A 19,859-nucleotide genomic window follows, 5' to 3' on the forward strand; every position below is an offset into this window, starting at 1 on the left:
CCCCATCTCAGCATCTTTCTGTCCCACCCTTGTGGGCCACATCTCATCCTCCCCCCGCCCCCTGCCATCTCTCTCGGTTCCAGTCTAGGGTTTGTCCCTGACCCCATCCCTAAATTTGTTTCTGACGCATTCTCCGTCGCCTTCCGCCTTCCGTCCCCAGCCCTGTATCTCCCTCCCTGTCTGTGAATCCCTTCCCTGCTCCCCTCCCCACCTCGCTGCCCAGTCCCCCTTCCCTAATGAGAAGAGACAGCAGGCCCTCTCCTCCCATCCCCCTCCACTACGGGCTGACTGACAGGGAAGAGCCAAGAAAGCTAGGGAGGACTGGAGAGGAGGCGACCCAGCAGGGGGCCCAGGTGGAGAGGCCTCGGTCCCCCAGGGGCCGAGGAGGGGGGAGACAGAGGAGCCAGAGACAGGTAAAGAGAGAGATGGATGGCAAGGAAAGACAGAAAGAAGGAGCTCTGTGAGAGGAGAGAGCCAGAGAAGCAGAGAGAGGCGAGAAATGAAGAGGGGAGGAGGTGGAGAGAAAGTGAGGGAAGGAGGGAGAGACAGAGGGAGAGAGAAAAGGGGGGAGGGAGAAAAGGTGGGAAGCAAAGGCACAAAGATGAGGGGTCAGGAGGGCGGAAGGCCCCCTCCCCAGGTGCTAAGAGCTTTCACACGGGCTCAGTGAGGCCTCTGAACCCTCCCACTGGCCCTAGAGGGAAAGGGTTACTGTCTCTGTTTTACAAAGGAGGAAATGGAGCCTCAGGGGCACCTGATGGAGCGGGGCCCAAGAAGGCTCTGAAGTCTGACACCTGGCTTCCTGGGGACTGGCTGTGGACCCCGGGAATGTGGCTTGCCCTTTTGAAGCCTCCGTGTCCCCATCTGCAAAATGGAAATAGGAACAGAGGACCTGTCTCCTAGGGCGATCTAGAATTCTCCATGAGATCACGAGTCAAGTCAAAGCCTGGCTCAAGGTCAGGTGGGTTCTGAGCGTTTCTCCCAAGCGGCAGGTCCTGACCTCATCTCCCTATCTCTGACACCAAGGGAGAGCCAGTATCCAACTCGGAGTCAAGGCTTGGGATACAAGTCAGCGACAAGCTGGGGCAAATGAGGTCAGAGGGATAGCCAGGGTTCAGGGTTCTCCCAAGACACCCCCCCACACACCCCCACCCCCCGCTGCCGCCTACACTTCCTGGGCAAACCCTTGGGAAACTCCAGTGTCCAGAGTTTCTAGCTGGGAATAAAGAGCCCAGTCACCTGCAAGGGGGCGGGGCCAGAACCTTCTTCACCTGTTCGTCCCAGCCTCTCCCTCCTCTGAGAGCTGCGCCCTCCCTCAGAGGGGTTGAGGGGACTGGGAGGGAGTCGGTGGGCAGAGCAGAGGGAGGGGCGGGGGATTAGGGCGGCGGCTCCTCGCGTCCCCCCCCCCCCCCCCGCGGCGGCTCCAAGGGCGCGACCGGAGGAAAGATAAGGTCCCGAAACCTGGGAGTCCGGAACCGGGAGCCGGGGAGAGCTCCTGCCCCTCCCTGCCGGGGTTCAGCTAAAGTGAAACCGGTAAAACTTCCCCAGGGACGTCCCAGCCGACGGCTCACAAGGAAAGGGAAGCGTCTTCTTTCTTCAGGGGACACAGCCGACCGAGCGCCAGCTTCTAGAGAGAGCCTCCTGCCCTTGATTACATCTAGAAGCCAAGAACCGGGTGCCCCGCCCGCATTTACATCTGGATCTCAGGAGACATTCCAATGCCTACAATTAAATCTGAAACCCAGGAGATAGGGCCTCTTCCGCCTCCCCCCTCACCCCCTGTTTTACCTGGGACCCAGGAGCCACAGCCCCCTGCTCACAATCTGGAACCCAGGTTTGAGCCCTTCCTGCCCCCAATTCGACCAGGACCCCAGGACACATAGCCCCTAGCCTTCATTCCACTTGGGACTCAGACCCCGAGCCCCTAATTTGTCTGGGTCCCAGGAGCCAGGCCCCAGCCCCTTGTTTTCTGGGTCCCAAGAACCGACAGCTCCCGGAGGCCCCAGGTTGGAGTCCTCAGGCCCTTCCCCAGGTCGCCAGAACTCTCATCCTTGGCCCTCCAAGGAACACGAAGTTCCAGCCCTCCAGCCCCTCTGGAGAACCTGGACATCTGGCCCCCTGCCCTCAGTTCTCCCAAGGCCTCAAACGCCCAACCCTGGGAGAAGGAAAATGGGGGATGGTCTTGTCTCCTCGTCGCGACCCTCCTGCTGGGGAGCGGGGGGAGAAATTCCCCACATGCCTGAGCGGGGAAGCGGAGATGGAACCTCAGATCCGGGTTGACAGCTCAGTGCGGGGTGGGGCGGGGGGCGCGAAGGCTCAGATTTAACCCTTTTGGTGTTAGAGTCTGAGGAAGGGGGAGGGGATAACCGAGAAGTCCGGTGTAGGATGGATGGAGAGTTGGGATTAAGAAGGGTGGTGGTGGGCGGGGGGAGAGGGCTGCAGAGAGATAAGGGTAGCAGTCGGTGCGGCCGGCCGGGAAGGGGGCTCGAGGGAGGGGGATCGGTGAACTGGGGGCAGAGCGGGGAGGGTGCTCGGTCTTTCCCCACTCGGAAGGTGGGGAAGGGGTTGGGTCCACGCGGGGGGTGGGCGTCTGCGGTTTCTCACCGGTTTCCCGGAGCAGCAGCAGCAGCAGCAGCAGCGGCAGGAGTGGCAGCGTCGGCGACGATCTCGACGGCGAGAGGGCTGCGGCCCGGGCCATGGGGGGGCCCGGGGTGGGACTGGGCCCGGGCGGGGGCCTGCGGGCCACTCCGTGAGCGCCGATCGGCTGGGCGGTCGAGCAGGTGCCTGAGGGGCTCCGGCTCCCGGCCGGTTGCCGCCCGCTCTGCTCCCGCGGCTCTGCTCTCGGGGCCGGGCTCTCCCCGCTCGGCGCCCCCGGCCCCAGGCTTCTCTCTGGCAGCTCGGACTCGCTGACGTCACAGGACCCACCCCTTCCCTCCCCCCCCGCGGAGCCGACCTTGGGCTCTGGCCGCACTCGCTCACGCTGTCCCGCCCTCTCTGAGATTCCACGCCGGTCCTCCCCGGGATTTTATTCCCGCCCCGCCCAGCATTCTGCGCCCGCCCCCTCCCAGGGTTTTACACCTGCCTCTCCCCAGAATTCGATGTTGCCCCTCCCCCAGAATTCAATCTCCGCCTCCCCCGGAGCTCAAACCCCACCCCTTTTGCCCTCCAGGAGACCGCTCGCGCCCCGCCCCCGTCTCCGGGCGGCTGGTTGAGATTCTGTCACGCCCTCTCGGGAGTTTACAGCGGTCTCCGCCCCCCTGAAGCCACGCCTCCGCGACGGCCCCGCCCACCCGCTCTACTGGCAGTGGGTCCAGCCTCTTCCCGGGAACTCGGTCCCGCCTAGTTTCAGCCCCGCGCGAAGTTCTGTCCCCGCCTCTTCAGCTGTAGCTGAAGCGTCGTCACACCTGCGTGAGGCACGTGGGTTCTCATAGGCCCGCCCCCTCCTGGAGCCCCGCCCCCAAGCTGAAACCACCCCACCCACCCACCCACCATGCCCGCCAGGAGACTTTCCTAGTTCTTGCCCCTCGCCCAGTGCCTGTCTCGCTACTGGGGGCGTCTCGGTTTATCCTGTGTCTTTCTAAGCTCTGCCCCGGACTCTGGGCGTCGCTGCGCCATTCCTTTCCAGATTTCTCTTTGCCTCTCTGTGCCTCTGGCTTTATGTCTCTCACAATCTTTGGATCGCCTTCGTCCCTTTATTTCTCTGCCTCTGGAGTCCGCACGTGTCGGAGTCGCTTTGTGTTTCTGGTGTTTCTGCTCTTTGTCTTTCTAACACCGTTCCTGTGTCACTTGGTCCCCGCGTCTCTTTCCATCCCTTTGACTCTGTCCCTGTGTCTCGATGTGCCTTCTTGTTTCTGTCTCTCTCGACGTCTCTGTTCCTGCCTCTGTTCTCTGTGGCTCTCGCTCCCCGCCAACCCCCTGTCCTCTCCTGTCTTCGGTCCCTACCTCCCCGTGACGGCGGCCTCCCGCCAGGGGGCAGCACAGACCGGCCCCCCGCGCTCTGCTAGCCCTGCGGGGCTGGGCTAGGGTCGGGCCTCCAGATTCCGCCAGTCCCTCCCCTTGTCCTTGTCCCACTTCTATCTTCCCAGCCTCCTCGCGTCTTTGTGTCTCTCGCTCTGACTCGGCCCCTTTGTCTCTCCCCGGCGGCTCCCGCTCCTCCCCACCCCCACCTACCTCTTCACATTCCTAGGGCTGACCGGGGGAGCTGGTGAGGCCACCCAGTGTGGCAGGGTGAGGGCGGGAAGCGGGAGGCTGAGGGAGGGGATGCCACTGAGCCCCTGAAATCCCTCCTTTCCATTTCCTCTAGGGTGAGGGTGTCGCCGATCAGCTGGGCGCAGATGCTTGAGACCTTCTTGTCCCCACCAAGAGGAGCCCCTAGACTTGCCCTCCTGCCCCACAGCACACGCCCCAGCTTTCCTCCCCAAAGGGCGAGGTCTCGAGTAGGGGAGACTCTTACTGACCTGCCTTCTCTTGGTAATGATACTATTAATAACCGTATTTAGCACTTACTGTGTGCCATGTACACATTTAAGTGCAGTATATTATCTCAAATAACCCACACCTGACCCTATGTGATAAGGAAACTGAGGCACAGAGAGATGAAAGTGACATGGCCCAACAAAGTTACAAAATGGCAAATCCAGGGGCGCCTGGGTGGCTCAGTCCTTAAGCGACTTCCGCTCAGGTCGTGATCATGCGGTTCCCGGGCTGGAGCCCCATGTTGTGCTCTGTGCTGACAGCTCAGAGCCGGGAGCCTGCTTCAGATTCTGTCTCCCTCTCTCTGCCCCTCCCCTGCTTTCACTCTGTCTCTCTCTCTCTCTAAATTAAATATATATTTTTTAATGGCAAATCCAGATCTGACATATCTTAGTTAATTCCTCGCAAGAATCCCACGGAGGAGACACTGTCGTGATCCCCATCCGACTGAAAAGTGCACGGAGCACAGGGTGGCCATTGGCCCCAAGCCACCCAGCAAGGAAGTAGCAAGCAGGGGTTTGAACCCAGGCAGTCCGTGCTCTTATCCTCTCTACCCTACATGTCTTTCAGATAGCATGTATCTCAGGCTTGGCACAAGCCTGGTATTGGCCCAGCTGGACAAATGTGGGTAGTAAATGTGATCTCTCTGGCCTCTCCCCACTCTGGAGCCAGCCTAGAGGGTCAGGATCTCTGGCTTTTAGTGAGGGCTTTGCCACTAATTTGCTCTGTAACATCCTTGCCTCTGTCCCCACTCCCCTCTCTCCCTTCAACGAAATACCCAGTCCCCAGGGAGATTTCTTCCAGGAAGGGCCCGCAGCACCTGCTCTTTTCTGGCCCTGTCAGTGAGTGAGCTCAGCTTTTCTTTCTGGCTGTTCTTTGTTGGGTATGTTTGAGCCCAGGAGGGAAGCCCCAGGAAGGTAAGCTGGACTTGAACGCCCCTTCACAGGCGGAAGGGGACATACATGAGGCTGCACACTGCCATGTTTATTGACAAATGCCTGGGTGGGTCTCATGCCTGAGGAGTCAACTTTCAGTGTCGAGAAGTCCCATGGCACTTCGCTGAAGAGCCATAGCCTCCGGGAGGTATAGGCACAAGGCCAACGTCTTTCTGATAGAGCTTTGAAGTTGGTGCCGAGTATTTACCTGCCTGGCAACCTGTAACCTCTTTTTCTTCTTCCAACAGTCTACTACCCTACTACCAAGTTTTCCTATAGGGCATCCCCTACACTCAGTCCTTTTGGTTCAGAGGGAGTCTGATCCTGTCCTGGCCAATCAGTGCATTTGATCCCTTGGCCACTAGGATTGGTTCAAAGGTGGGGGTGGGGCCCATTCCTGTCCAATGGGAATTAGCCCTGAGACTTCCTCTTGAATTAATAGTAAAGGAACACAATTTTTTTGATAAGACTTTTATTTTATTTTGTTATATTTTATTTTGTTATATTTTATTTTGTTTTATTTTATTTTATTTTATTTTATTTTATTTTATTTTATTTTATTTTATTTTATTTATTTTTTTTAAAGTAGGCTTCACACCCCGACATAGGGCTTGAGTTCAGGGCCCCGATGACAAGAGGACTTGAGCTGAGATCAAGAGTCAGGTGCTTGGAGTACTTGGGTGGCTTGGTCAGTTAAGTGACTGACTCTTGACTTCAGTTCCAGTCATGATCTCATGGTTCAGTTCATGAGACGGAGCCCCACATTGGGTTCCTTGCTGAGAGTGAGAGCTCAGAACCAGTTTGGGATTCTCTCTCTGCCCCTCCCACTCTCTCTCTCTCTTTCAAAATAAATAAATAAACTGGGGGAAAAAAAGAAAAAAAGTCAGATGCTTAACTGACTGAGCCACCCAAGCACCCCAGGACAGCTTTCTGATGAGACTATTTGAGCCCCTGGATCCAGCTATGCCTGAAGATAGTCAGCCTGGTTATACAAGTGAATAATTTCCCTTTTCATTTACACGAATTTTTTACTTCCATTTTTTTTTTTTTTTTTTTTTGGTCGTTTGCAGCCAAACATATCCTTACTAATAAAAGCTATGGGAGCCCAAAAAAGGCACAGATTCCTGTAAAGTTGCCAGGGCAGGAAAAGGGGAGTGAAAACTTTTCAGAATCCTTCCAGATGCCCAGGCTTTGAAGGACAGGCAAGCTTTATGACAATGGGGGAAACCGGGAAGGGCATTCCAGGAATAGTAAAGTCATGAAGAGACAAGGCAGGGGCATGTGTGAGAGAGGGAGGGGTGGGCTGTGTGTGAGGGGCAACATCTTAGGTCCTAAATGCCAGGTGAAGGGCGGTTCATGCACTTGAGAGCAATAGGGAGCCACAGAAGGTTGTAAACAAGGGTAGTTTACTGCAAACTTGCTTTTACTTCCCGGAGCCCCAGATCCTGCAGGAGATCCCTCTTGCCCCTTCCCCCAGACCCTTGTCCAAGGTGGGAGGGGTCAGGCTGAGGGCACAGGCTGCCATCTGTATGCAAATTGCCTGGGATGCCAGACAGATGAGGGACCTTATGCAAATGTATATCTTCCAGGGAGGAGGGCTGGGACCCTCCTCTCATTAACTCAAGGACCAGGTGCTGAGCACCCCCTTCCTCCCTGGGGTCCCCTCTCTTCCCTCCCCCTAGCCATCTGCTCACCCCCTCTCCAGCTCCCCAGATCCCTCCTGACCAATGTCTGTTCTTACAGTGGTCTCTCTCTCTCCACCTGGTCTCTTCCCTGGACCAAAGGACCCTATTTTGCTTTTCTCTCTTTCCCTCCATTTTCCTCGGATGATGATACTAATAATAAACACATACCGAAAACACACTCTGTGACAGGCTTTGTAGAAACACTTTGCATGGTTATCAAATTCTCTCAACTAGTCTATGACCCTCTATATGTTTCTGCTGTATTTTTTTTTTTTAAACATTCACTTCTGCCATATAGAAAACAAGAAAACCGCACAAATAAGGAGACAGATAGGTGATGAATCAAAGGATGGAACTGAAGAAGCGACTCACAGGGGCGCCAGGGGGGATGGCTCAGTCAGTTGAGCGTCCACTCTTGATTTCGGCTCAAGTCCTAATCTCACGGTTGGTGAGTTCCAGCCCTGTTATCAAGCTCTGCAGTGACAGTGTGGATTGAACATAGGGGCGTCTGGCTGGCTCAGTTGGTAGAACTCGCAACTCTTGGTCTCAGGGTGGTGAGTTCAAGCCCCACCGTGGGCGTGGGAGCCTACTTAAAGAAAAAAGAAACCTGCACAAAAATGATTTCCATATAGATGGGAAGGATGGACGGGTCGAGGCAGCCCCAAGTGTCTGTGTGTCCATAGGCGTTTCTTGTTGGTGACCCCCAGCTTTGTTCCCTGACGCCTGTGCCCAAGCCATGGAGGTAAAAGCCATGGGTGGCAAGCAGGTTTTCAAACAGCTACAGTCGTGGCTGGGGGCGTTTGCCCCCAGGTGGCCCTGACACCCTTTTGGGTGCAGAACCCCCTGGTTCACCCTCCACCGTGAGCATCAGAGCCATGCCGTGAGACACGATTTTAGAGCTGTGTGTGTCCCAGAACTCAGGTGGTGGGGACCTTTGATCACTCGTGCCCTGATCTAAGCGGGTTAACCCACCTCTTCTCTCCAGCTTCTCTCATTTGTTTTAAGCTGATTCAATAAACAGTGGGATCTGAGCATCTTAATCAGGCCGGTGAGCTCTTCTGTACCGGGGGACCCCGGCGTGCTGCTCGGTCGCCTACCAGGAGACTCCCATAGCAGCTCGCCAGTTTCCCAGGGCGATGGACCCCACTTTGTCCATTTTGTGGATGAGCAAACTGAGGACAGAGAAGCAGAACCACTTGCCTGAGACTGGAGGCCAGAGGGCAGAGACCTCCCGGCATGCGCATGCCTTATGGTGGCCCTCCACTGGCCAGATGTGACTGATCTCCATTTGATGGGCTCCGGGAGGTGGCCCCTCGGCCAAGGTCACACATGCCCATCTCCCACCCCCCTCCCGCTGCTTCTCAGCTGCTCCTTTCGGCCTTATTTTCTTTCCCTTTCTGACGGTACTTGTCTTTGAGTTCCAGTTGTCTGGCTCTCCTTGTCCCTGTTTGTCCGTCTCTGCCTCTCTCTCCCCAGATCTCTGTCTCGCTCTTATCTCCTCTGAGCTTCTGCGGTCCACCCCCTTCCCCACCTCCCCTTCTTTCCATCTCTCTCTCAAATCGCTCTTCCTTAGCCTCAGGGAGTCTAACTGGCCTCACTGTTTTTGCTATCTCTCTTCTCTGCCCCGGAAACCCTTCTGTGGGTTCCTCTAAGCCACCCCTCCTTCCCTAGGGAACCCTCCGTTGCAAACACCATGCCTCCCCCGGAGGGCGCGGCTCCACCCTAATTCCATCCCCTCCACAGCTCCGAGAGAGAGAGAAAGCTTCCCCCCATCCTGCAGCTTCAATTCCCTTGGGCTCTGCAAGACAGATTTGAGAATTTTCCTTATGGGAAGAGCACCCCATCCTCCAAGAGGGTGCCGGTTCTCAGCACCCTCTGGACCCTTGGCGCCTCACTCTTCCACCCTCTTTCTTATTCTTTCTCCGTGACATCAGACTTCTCCCAGGTCTTGCAAGGAGGGTGGGGGCAGGGAGTGTCACCTGCGCCCCCTTCCCGTCTCGTCCCCCACAGGAGGCTCTGCCCACAGCCTGGCGTGATGTGACAGACAGCATTTATTCCGGACTCCAGTGTCCACAGATGATGGGAGCTGGGGTGGGGGCAGGGGCCCGGATCCAGTGTCGGACTATGCAGTAGGACGTCAGGTGGGGTGGGGGACCAGTAACGGGGGCGGGAGGTAAAAGTCGCCCGCGCCGGCCGACCCTCAGAGCCTTGGAGCCTCGGAGCCTCGTCCTGTCCCGGGCCAGGTCCCGGGCTTGGGTCCAGGAGCTATTCTGGGGCCTGAGAGTCACATTCCCTGGAGGAAGGTCCCCTCCTCCCCACCGCCCCTCCCTCCCTCCCCGCAGCAGTGGCTGCTGTAGGTCCCTGCCCAGCCTGCAGAGGAAGGAAGGGAAGGGAGGGCCGGGGAGAAGTGGGAAGGTGGGGGCGGGCGGAGGCGTGAGCAGGCCTGGTTCTCTGACGCTGATTCTCTGATGTCTGGTCTAGTGCAGCCTCCCGGAGGCCCTTGGGCTCAGCACTGGGGACGAGGTAGAGAGGTCAGCCTGCGCTTGTGCTCACGAGGGCCCTTCCACCCCTCCCCGCCTCCCCGCAGCTCCCCCCCCCCCACCATCAGGGTGCCCAGGCCCTCACCCACCTCATCTCCGAAGCCCCCGCTGCCATGCCTGGCTCCTCCAGAGGCGCCCCCTGTGAGAAGACCTGTCTGCTCAGGCCGCTCGGACCCTGAGTGGCTCAGCTCTGGCTCCCCAGGTGGCCTGGGAGAGGAGAGGGCACGTTGGAGGCGGTCATGCCTGGGGGAAGGACTGAGGATGGGGCTCTTCCGGTTGGGATGGCCTTGGGGGATGGGGTGGGGGGGTGGTAAAGGCTTTGGGGTTAGGGATGGGTGGGCAGGACCATGTAGGAGTTGGAGATGGGTCTGGAGGTGGCTACGGATTGGAGCATTGGAGCGGAGGGTGGCCGTGAGCTCGGAGGGTTGGAGAGGTTGAGGTTGGCTACAAACCGGGTTTGGGGCTGGGGCTGTCTGGGCATGTGTTCGGGGTCTGGGGTTGAATATAAGATGCGGGTCGGGGTTGGGGTCAGGGCCGGGGATGTGTTTGGGTCTGGGGTTGAGGACGGGAGGGAGCTGAGGTTGGCCACGTGGGCTGGGTTCGGGGTTCAGGTTGGAGGCGAAGTCAGAGTCGGGTGCAGGGGTGAGGTCGGGTCACAGAAGTCAATTCCAGGGTTGCAGGCCACTCACGGAGCCCCCTTTTCCCCCTGCCGGCAGCAGCCGGGGCGACCCTTGCGTCTCATGCAATAGAAGGCAGCAACGACGAGGAGCAGGAGGCCCACGCTGACGGCCACGGCCATGACAGCCACTCCGGCCTGGGAAGTCTGGGGCGCCACTGCAGGGACAGGACGGAGGAGGAGGGGGTCAGCCAGCGGTGCTCTGTGTGTCCCCCCGCCAGGGTCCTGTGCACAACCGCCCCCCCCCCCCCCACCACCAAGTTCCTCACCAGAGCCGAAGTGAAACACGTGCAGGACGTTCCCGTGGGGGTTGGAGGCCTCACAGGAGACCCCGTCTCTGCTCAAGGCACTGGTCACCTTCAGGGTCAGGGAGCTGCTCACCCAGCCCTGCCCTCTGGGGGCCGGCTCTGCTGGCTGTGGAGGCTTGGGTCAGCCCCGGCCCGTGGGCTCAAGGGCTCGGGTGAGGGCAGAGGTGAAGACGGCCAGTCCCCCGGGGAGTGGCTGGCCACGATCGGGGAGAGGGCAGGATTCCCCAAGGGGCTTGGGGGAGGGCGCCTGGGTCCCGCAGGGCTCGGGATGGGGGGGAAGGTCCCTTACACTGCCCCCCAGTTGGCTCCAGCTGAGTTTGGGCTCCGGGTAGCCACGGGCAGAGCAGACCAGCCTGACTTCATCTCCTTCCCTCCAGCTGCCCTCACTCCTGGGCTGGGTCTCTTCTGCCCTTAATTCTGGTGGCCCTGTGGGTGGTGGTGGGGGGAGAGTGGGAAGCCCATCGGAGAAGGGGAAGGAGGAGGAGAGAAAGAGAAGGACAGAGGGGACAGGAACCGAAGACAGAGGCACCAGCCGTGGACCCGTCTCATTTGTCCTGCTCCCCCACCCCCACAGCCGCCCGCCCGCTGTCCCCAACCAAACCTGCCCCATCCCGAACCTTGGACCAGCAGCTTGAAGCTCTGGGAGCGGCTGAGGAGGGGGACGGTGGGCATGGAGGCCTCACAGATGTAGGTGCCCGCAGAATCGAAGGTAATGGAGCTCAGAGAGAGCGTGGGGCCGTTCCCCAGGGGGATTGAGTCCTGGCAGGGAGAGGAGGAGGCGGCCAGGCGGGTGTGAGGGAGGGGGTCGAGAGACGGGAGAGGGTGCAGGCTGAGGGTCCCCAGGCTGCGGGGCTCCTTTCTCTCTCACCTTGGTCCAGCGCAGGGCAGGCGTGGGCAGACCTTGCACGGAGCAGTTCACGGCTGTGCTGTTGCCCAAGGGTAAGGAAAGTTCCTCCCTGGTGCTGAGCTCAAGGGGGTCCAGGTCTGGAGGGGGGGACAGACTGTCACCTTCCCCAGACCCTCACCCACTCGGCTTAGGGGCTCTCTAGGGCGACTGGGTGGGGGTGGGGGGCGCAGATGTGAGTGCACAACCAGAAGAAGAGCTTGTCAGGTGTTTCTCCTTGTTTTCTCTCTCTCTCTCCACGGACTTTCCACGCTCCCATCCAGGCCAAGCCTTGAGCCCACATCTAACTCCAAAACACAGGCCCCATCTCAGCCACCTTCTTCCAGAGCCGATGACTGGGCCCACAGTTAATGCATGACCGGTGGGGGGGGGGGGCTGTGATGGTGGCAAGGTGTTCCTTCTCGGATTGACCACCCAAACCCCTCTACCCATCTTTTCATCGAGCCCCTGTCTGCCCCGCCTTCGAAATGGACCTTCCCACTTCTCTCCGTCTCTGACGTCCGGGTCCGACTGCCCGGACCACCTTGCAGCCACCTCCTCGCCGGTGTCCCCGCTGGCCAGGCTTCCTCCCCTGAGCTGCCAGACGGATCTTTTCGAACCACACACCCGTCAGCCCTGCCCTCCGTGTGAAACCTCGCAGTGGTTGCCCAGTATACAGAGGCCAAATTCTTTGATAAAGCCCCCAGGATCCTGCTTGGTCTGACCTCTACCTACCTCCTCAACCTCACTTCTCACCGCACGCCCCCACCCCCACCCCCACCCCCAACCTTTGTCCCAAACACCAGCTACCCTACTCTCTTGGTTTCTCTCCAGTACGCCATGTTGGGTCCTGCCTCGGGGCCTTCGCACCTGCTGTTCCCCCGGCCTGGGAGCTCCTCTTCCGGCTCTTCGCGTTTCTGATCCCATTCTTTGGTTTTCCCAAACGGCCCCTTCTCAGGGAGGCCTCTCTGTCCCCCCGTGGCGGACACTGAGATTTCCCCTCTAGCGCTGAAGGATTTGTTCTCCCCCAGCTGTTGAGAAGGATGTCAGCTGTCAGCCCTCAGCTGTCAGCCCTCTCTGGGAACTGCCTCAGCTGCGGAGAGCCCCTCGCTCAAGGTCATGCCCCCTTCCTCGGGCAGGCCACGTGCAATGCCCGGTTGGTGTGGGGTTATAAAGGCCCAGCTCCCTTACCCCCAAGTGGGGCCATCCCAGCTTCCCCAGCACCCTGCGGGGCCGACTGAGACCTTTAGACTACAACTGAGACCAATCTTCTGCCTCTGCCCGGTCCTGCTTCCGTGCCCTCCCCAGCCTCCACTCCAGCCTCCATCAGTGGGGATCCCAAGGCGCTTCCCATAAACCTCCTGCCTGGCAGCTCTCTGAATCCGAATCTGCTTCCTGGGGACGGAGACAGACGGAGCCTGCACCACCCTCCATCTAGAACAGTCCCCGCTCGCCTGGCCAGTCCCTCATCCCCTCACTCTGCGTCAGTCCCTATAGGGGCTCCATCGCTACTCAAAGCACCTTGTTCAGCATTCACCACCTGTCTCCCCTACTTGACCGAGATCTCTGTGAAGGGGGGGGGCTGGGCTGTCTCGTTCATAGATGTCTCCCCAGCCCTGGTCACGGGGTCTAGCCCCAGGGAAGGAAGCAGAAGGAGGGCCAAGGAGGAGCAGGGCCTTTGCACAGTGCTCAGGTGCAAGCAGACTCAGAAGGCTGGAAAGTGGATGGTGGAAAGCAGGGGTGTTAACCTGGAAACGGCGAGAGGCGCTCGGCTGGGATGAGGAGACTGCCTTGGTGGGGAGATGGGTCAGCCAAAGGCGCGGCCAGCCAGGTGGGCCTTGAAGGCCGGGGTGGATCGGGGCACTCGGGAGCCACGGCAGGTTCAGAGTGGGGGGATATCAGGTGTGTGCTTTGGAGGGAGCTCCCTGGCTGCTTCGTATGGGAGACTGGAGGGGGCTGGGGCAGGCACCCAGGGGGCAGAGGGGACCATCCAGGCCAGGACGAGGACCCCAGAAGTGGAAAGGGTTGCCGGCGGGGCTGTGTGGGGGTGAGGGCGAGGAGGCCGCTGGTGCCGGGGTCCCCCTGCCCATCCCCCCGGGACGCTCACAGGCCACGCGCAGCTCCAGGGTTTTGGAGAGCTCCGCGTCCTCAGCAGCGTCGTAGTCCTCCACCCTGCAGCCGTAGGTCCCGCTCTGGCCCCGCTGAACCCCCTCCAGGGTCAAGTTCCCCTCAAGATTTGTTTTCAGCACGTCCTCCTGCTTGTCCTGGGTGACCAGGGATGAGGAACCCGGCTCAGGAGCCGCCCTGGTCCGGGGGTGGGGGCGGGGGTCATGCTGGGTCGGGGTCAACCGGGTCAGAGTCAGGGGTCACCGGGTTAGCATCGTGCTAGATCAGAGCCCACTCAAGCAAGGGGGCAGAGGCCCTGCCAGGCCAGGGGCCACCCCGGCTGGGTATCGAGCTGAGTTCAGACTCTCTCAAGTCAGGGCTCAGAGGTCCTGTGAGCTCCTGGGTCAACAGGCAGGCGCCTCGCTGAGCCGGGGGCCACCCAGGTGAAAGGTCAGAAGGCGGCGGGGGCCAATATGTCACAGAGGTCAGGGGCCAGGACTTCCAAAGGAACGACGGGGTGAGTCACCTGAAGGCGGAAGAATGTGTATTCGGGGTTGGGGCTGCCGTCCCCCCGGCAAAACAGCTGGACGGAGTCCCCCTCGCGTACCCAGCCCTCGGTGGTGGAGGGGCTGTCCACCCAGAAATTCACGTGTTCCGTGGGATCTAAGAGAAAGGGCAAAGGGGAAGACGGGTCAGGGCAGACTCATGGTCAGGGTCGAGGGTAGGTCAGGTCAAGGGTAAAAGGCCAGGGCTGGCTCAGGGCAGAGAGGTCAGGCCCCAGCCAAGGGGAAGGCTGCGGTCGGTCAAAGGGTAGAGGTCACATCTGTCACAGCTCAGGTTCCCGCTCATTCTGAGATCAGCGACCAGAGAGGTCACAGGTGGAGCTGAGCTGAGAGTGCAGCTCAAGGGTCAGAGGTCGGCGTGGGCGACAGGTCCGCGAGGGACTCCGGGCCCCCGAGCTGGTGTGAGAGGACGGGGCGTGGTTCGGGTGCGAGGCTCTATGGGCCTCCGGGCGCTGGAGGCGGTCAGAGGTCAGGACGGGGGGGGGCCCCCCCGGAGGGCTTGCGGGGCCAGGCCTCAGGCAGGTGAGGGGGGCCGCGGCCGGGGAGGTGGGGACCAGCCTGGACTCACAGTGCAGGGTGAGGCGGAAGGCAGGGCTGTCCAGGCGGCCGTGCCGGCCCGCGGGCAGGTGGTAGCGCACGGAGCAAAGGAAGCTGGCGTCCCGGTCGGCCTTGTGGAGCCGCAGGTACAGGGTGCTGGTGAGAGACTGCAGGCCTGAGGCCTCCCGCACCGTGCGGCTGGTCATGTAGCCGTCTGGCAGAGAGGGAGGAGGCGGCGGGTCAGCCAGCCCCCCCCCCCCGCCACCACCCGGCGCCGTCCCGCGTCCAGCTGGGCTCCCGCGCCCGCTCACCTGAGTTCACCTCCATGGGCACCTCCAGCCGCTGCCCGTTCCGGTACCACGTGATCTGGGGGGCCGGGTTCCCGTTCCGGCTGTTGCAGGTGGCGATCTAAGGCAGACACAGGCGTGGCCCTGGGCCCTGAGGTCGGGGCGGGGGGGACCCGACTTCTCCTCGCTCCGGATACAGGAGTCTGGGTTCCCCAGCCCTCTCCTCCCCCAGGATGCAGGAGTGCAAACCTCCCCCCACCTCCCAGCCCCCCCGCCCCTGGAATCCAGGTCCAGCCCGAGGTACCTCCTGGGCAAAGTCATCCACCACAGACAGGATCCCTTTGTTGGGGGAGACCTCGGTGGCCTCTGGTTTTGCTGTGGGGGAGACGGTCGGGTCAGGAGCCCCTCTCCTGGGCTCTCGCCCAACCGCCTCTTCCGTGGGGGGGGGGGGGGGCCCGCAGACACTCACCGAACATGTGCAGCCGCGTGGTGGCCTCGGCGCTGCCCGCCGCGCCCGCCTTCACCACGCACACATAGTTCTGCTCGTCGCCCACCTGGGCCTCGGTCAGCACCAGGCGCCCCCGGGCGTCCAGCTGGTACGGGGGGCTGCGGCCCCGAGAGTCATGCACCGTGCCCTGCAGCTCGGAGCCCTGCAGCTCGGCCGAGGCCAGGCGGTGGCGGACCCCAGAGCGGTCTGCCTGTGGGGGGGTGGGGGGCGGGGGCGGGGCTCAGCTCCAGGCCGCCTGGCCTGCCTCCCCCAGTGTCTCTTTATCTCTCTCCGCGACCTTTTCCATCTGCTGCTCTCTGGGTCACCTGCCTCCTCTTGTCACCTCCCTCCGGTCCCCTGTTCCCTGGCCTGTGTGTCAGTTTCCTCTCCCCAGGTCCAGGTCCCTTGTTCTCCATCACACTCTGTTCTTATCTCTCTTCCTCTCTCTGTCTCCCTCTCCAGCCCTGTGTCTCTGCCTCTTATCTCCTCTTTTTTCCTCTCTCCTTCTAGTCCTGCACCCCTGGGGTCTCCCGCTATCTCCTTGTCTGTCTCTGAATGGTCTCTCTCTGGAGCCCGCGCTCTGAACGGGGCGTCTTCTTTCTAGTCTCAGCTGTGCCCAGACACCAGGGGACCTTGGAGTGTCCTTCCCCTGGCGGGGTCTCAATTTCCCCATCTGTAAAATGGAAAGGCAGCTGGATGGAGCCCTTAGGTCCTTTGGGCTCGGAGGAGGGAATGCACGTTCGCAGCCCTGTGGTGCCCTGACCCCCAGGCCCCTTGGCCACCCTCTGGCCCCCAGCCTGCAGCACTCACCAGGAACCATTCCAGCACAAAATGGTCGTGGGCCCCCAGGGGGGTGCAGTTCAGGGCGACGGGCTCCCCTTTCATCACCTCCACCAGGGAAGGCACGGATAAGTGGACCTCGGCCTGGGCACCTACAGGAGAGCCACTGAGCTCTTTCTGCCTCTGTTGGGGACAGCCCTCCAGACAGAGCCCCTCCTCCCCCAGGTCCCAGGAGTCCTGGCTCCCAGTGCCCTCCTCCCTCAGACCCAGGGTCCAGGACCCCAGCCCCTCCTCCCTCCCATCAGCATTTGTCTCCATCTCTCTCCACAGGACTACGGGCTCCTCCCCCGGGCCACATTGGGCCCTGGCTGCTTCTGTCCAATCCTCCTGGGGTAAGACCGCACCTGTCCTTGTGCTTTCCACTAGACCAGCCGCCCCCCAAGGGCAGGGCCAGCTCTGGCTCATCCCTTGGCCTCCAGCACCCTGCGCAGGGCCTGGCACGTCGCCAGGGATCTGTGTCTCTCACTCTGGGTCTCCATCTCTAGTCCCACAGTCCCTGCCTCTCTGTCAGCCTGACAGTCTGTCTCCGTCTCTCTCAGCCCCTGGGTCTCTGTCAGGAGTCGGGGGCTGGGGCTGCAGCTGAGGCAGAATGGGTGTGTGGGGGCGGTCAGGGGGGACAGGGCTGGGCAGGTTTCAGGAATGTGGGAGGGACAGGCTGGCCCAGACCTGCCCGGCCTGGCACCAGATCCCCCTACCCACCCCTTGGCCCCTCTGCCTCTTTGCCGAGCAGGGAAGGGGATAAGGTGTGTCCCCTCCGATTAGGCGAGCGGTGAGGCCCAGGATGGCGGGTCCTCAGGGAGAAGGGAGCGGGAGTGGGGGCGGCTGGACTCCTGTCCCAGGATCCTGGCAGACAGAGCTGTTCCCATTGGAGAAACCATGCTCTCTCACCCCCTGGGCTGGCATCCTGGCATCAGCTCTCACTTCTGAGAACCTCCCTTTCCTTCCCCGCCCAGCTTGACCCAGCCCTGCCCCTGGGGACCCACTATTTGCCATGCTTGTGCCGGGGGCCTGGATTCCCAGGCACCCACCTCTGGCCCAGGCCTGGCCCAGGGGAGGGCTGTGGGGCCAGGCTGGTGCCTGGGGCTAGTCTGAGCAACAGACAGGAGGAGGATGGAGAGATCTCTCTTCCCTAATCTCTCCCATCCCTCTGTCCCTGGCTGCCGGCCCCTCAAGGCCTCCTCCCCATCCCACCACCACGCAGGTGTGTGGATTTATCTGGGCCCCAGGAAGAGGGCACGGTCACTCGGAAACACTGTTCTGCCGTCACTGCCCAGGGCCAGCGCTCCAGCCCTTCCGCGAGGGAGGGGAGTTCTTTAGAGCCTGGCTCTGAGTCCAGATCGGGGGAAGCCTCAAACGCATGTGGTTCCCTGCGATCTAGCTGGAAGGTCCCCGACCCTCGCAAAACTTGAGAACCTTTCAGAGGGAAGCCCCGGGGTCTTGGTCTCCTGTGTCCTGGGGAAGCCACTCCGGCCACTGGAGGCCTGGACCTTTGGGTCTGAGGAAGCAGGAGTCCCGGGACTCCGATTCCAGGGGCTGAGGGCCCCTTCGCTCCTTGGTCCCGAGCGCGGAGGGGGCTGGCTTCTCAGGTGGTGACTAACCCGCTGCCTGCCGGCGTCTGCCCAGCCCCTCTGCCGGGCCGTCCCCAGCTCGCTCGTTGGGAAGGGTATCCCCCGTGCTCCCGTATCCCTCCTCCCCGGGGCTCCCACGTTTGGCTTCCTGGGGTCGAGGAGATCCCCTTCCCCCTTCCCTTTCCCGGGGTCCCCGGGGGCCGCCCCCAGCGGCTCCCTGCTCTCTGCCCCGGCCGTACCTGGGTGCGCCCCCAGCAGGAGCGCGAGCACCAGCAGCCTGGGGGCCCTGCGCGCCCCGGCCAGGGCGTCCGGGGGCTCCATGTTCGCGGCGGCGGCAGCGGGCGGCGATTGCCCGGGCTGCGGCTCCGGCGGCCGCGGGGCTGGGAGCGATCAGGCCCCGCCCCTGGCAGCCCCGCCCCGCCCCGCCCTCCCGAGCCCCCCCTTGGGTCTCCCCCCTCAAACCCGGGCGCCCCGCCAAGACCTCCCACTGCCCGGAGCGGACCTCCCAGCGCCCGGCCCGGGCCCGGAGCGGGGCTCCCTCTGCCCCCAAGCTCTGGGCTGCCTGGCTCGGGCTGACCGGTGCCCGCGGCGGTGGCCTGACCGACCAGTCTAACCAGTGTCCTGGGCTGTGACCTCACCACCCCGCTGCGGCCGCCATCCCCCCTAATTCGGACCAGGGGTCATCACGGCAGGTGACCGGGGCTTGCCCAGTTGATTTTACCCAGCCGACCCCGCACAACCAGTGAGTGGCCTGCGCTGGCCTCTCCCAGGGTAACCGGTGGTTCCCAGCATGACCGGGGGCTTGCACTCCCCTCTCCCAGTACAACCAGCGGTGCCCCGCCTGATCGGTGGCCTAGAGCAGCTTCCTCCAGGGTGCCTGGTGAGGCTCTTCCCTGGAGCCCGTGCTAGGGGCTGCTTTCCTGTGTGACCAGTGGCCTGGAACCCATCAGTTCAATCTCTTAAATTTCACGGCCTTCAAACCTCAGTTCAGCCCGGGTCTCTGTGATGATGGGGGGGAGGGGTGGGGAGAGCGAGTGCTGTGGGGTGCTCTTTCCTGGGCTCTCCTCCACTCCGTAGGGCCCTCCCTCTCTTCTCCCCATCCAGGGAATCCCAGGAATGCCACCCTCCTTCCTCCCTTCCTCTCCCCTTCACTCCCTCACAACCTTGGGGGGCAGGGCAGGAGAATTAGGCTGGAGGGAGCAGGTGAGAGGGGGAGGGGAGCAGGCTAGGGCGCCTGAGGGGAGGAGGGAAGAGCAGAGCTGTGGGTTGGAAGGGTCACAGGTCAGTTGGGGGGTCACAGATCAGACTGTCCGAAGCTTCTCACAAGCCAGGTCTGACTGGGACAAAATCCTCTGGGGGTGGGGGTTGGGGGGGGGGCGGGAGAAATGTCACTGGTTATATAGGGAGTAGCTAGCCCTGGACACTGGTCAGAATGGGGGGGGGGGTGGTCACTGGTAAGATGCCTTTGCCCATCAGACACGGAAGGAAGGCTTCAATTACAGGTCAGCTTGGGAGTTGTTGGTCAGACTGGTCAAGGCGCTACTTTATTCTTTGGTGATACAGGAGAGCAACCGTTACACCGGCAGAAGAGACCCTTTAGTATTAGTCACACCGTTGCCTCCTCCGGGATGCCCTCCCTGCTCCCTGGCTGGATCAAGGGCTCCCCCAACCCCCTGGGCTCCCCCACCCCGGTCCTGCACACTCTGGGTCATCCTGGAGATGACCACCACTCTGGGGATTAAGCTGTCCCCTCACTGGACTGTAAATCCCTGAGGGCAGGGCCGGGGCGGTCTCTGTTGGTCACTGCTGTGTCCCCAGCATAAGGCCAGACACAGAGCAGGTGCTCAGGGAAGGTTTGCAGGGCTCAAAAGTCAGGAGCACACGGGCTCACTGGAGCACCGCAGGACACATGATACAAAGTCACTCATGGACATGGGGTGCCTGGGTGGCTCAGTCGGTTAAGCATCTGACTTT

The 19,859-nt window shown here is 61.4% G+C and overlaps 2 protein-coding genes across 3 annotated transcripts in view; both read right to left on the reverse strand.

Annotated features, from left to right (window-relative positions):
* NECTIN2 (nectin cell adhesion molecule 2) overlaps positions 1 to 2,980 on the reverse strand; it is a 29,438-nt gene extending 26,458 nt beyond the window's left edge. For both annotated transcript variants that reach the window (XM_042919334.1, XM_042919335.1), the window contains exon 1: positions 2,602 to 2,980. In XM_042919334.1, coding sequence (XP_042775268.1) covers positions 2,602 to 2,695 — 94 coding nt within the window. In that variant the 5' untranslated portion in view covers positions 2,696 to 2,980. The remainder of the gene's footprint in view (positions 1 to 2,601) is intronic.
* Positions 2,981 to 9,123: 6,143 nt separating this feature from the next.
* BCAM (basal cell adhesion molecule (Lutheran blood group)) lies at positions 9,124 to 18,266 on the reverse strand. Its single transcript, XM_042919912.1, has 15 exons — positions 18,125 to 18,266; positions 16,288 to 16,409; positions 15,460 to 15,688; positions 15,295 to 15,365; positions 15,015 to 15,111; positions 14,735 to 14,917; positions 14,130 to 14,266; positions 13,605 to 13,761; positions 11,483 to 11,598; positions 11,232 to 11,373; positions 10,904 to 11,040; positions 10,576 to 10,720; positions 10,320 to 10,464; positions 9,720 to 9,837; positions 9,124 to 9,602 (listed from the first exon to the last, which is right to left on the reverse strand). The coding sequence occupies exons 1-15, from the start codon at positions 18,204 to 18,206 to the stop codon at positions 9,597 to 9,599; spliced, it is 1,887 nt and encodes a 628-aa protein (XP_042775846.1). The 5' UTR covers positions 18,207 to 18,266; the 3' UTR covers positions 9,124 to 9,596.
* Positions 18,267 to 19,859: the final 1,593 nt, after the last annotated feature.

Source organism: Panthera leo, chromosome E2, assembly GCF_018350215.1.
Source record: "Panthera leo isolate Ple1 chromosome E2, P.leo_Ple1_pat1.1, whole genome shotgun sequence".
NCBI classification, from domain to species: Eukaryota; Metazoa; Chordata; class Mammalia; order Carnivora; family Felidae; genus Panthera; species Panthera leo.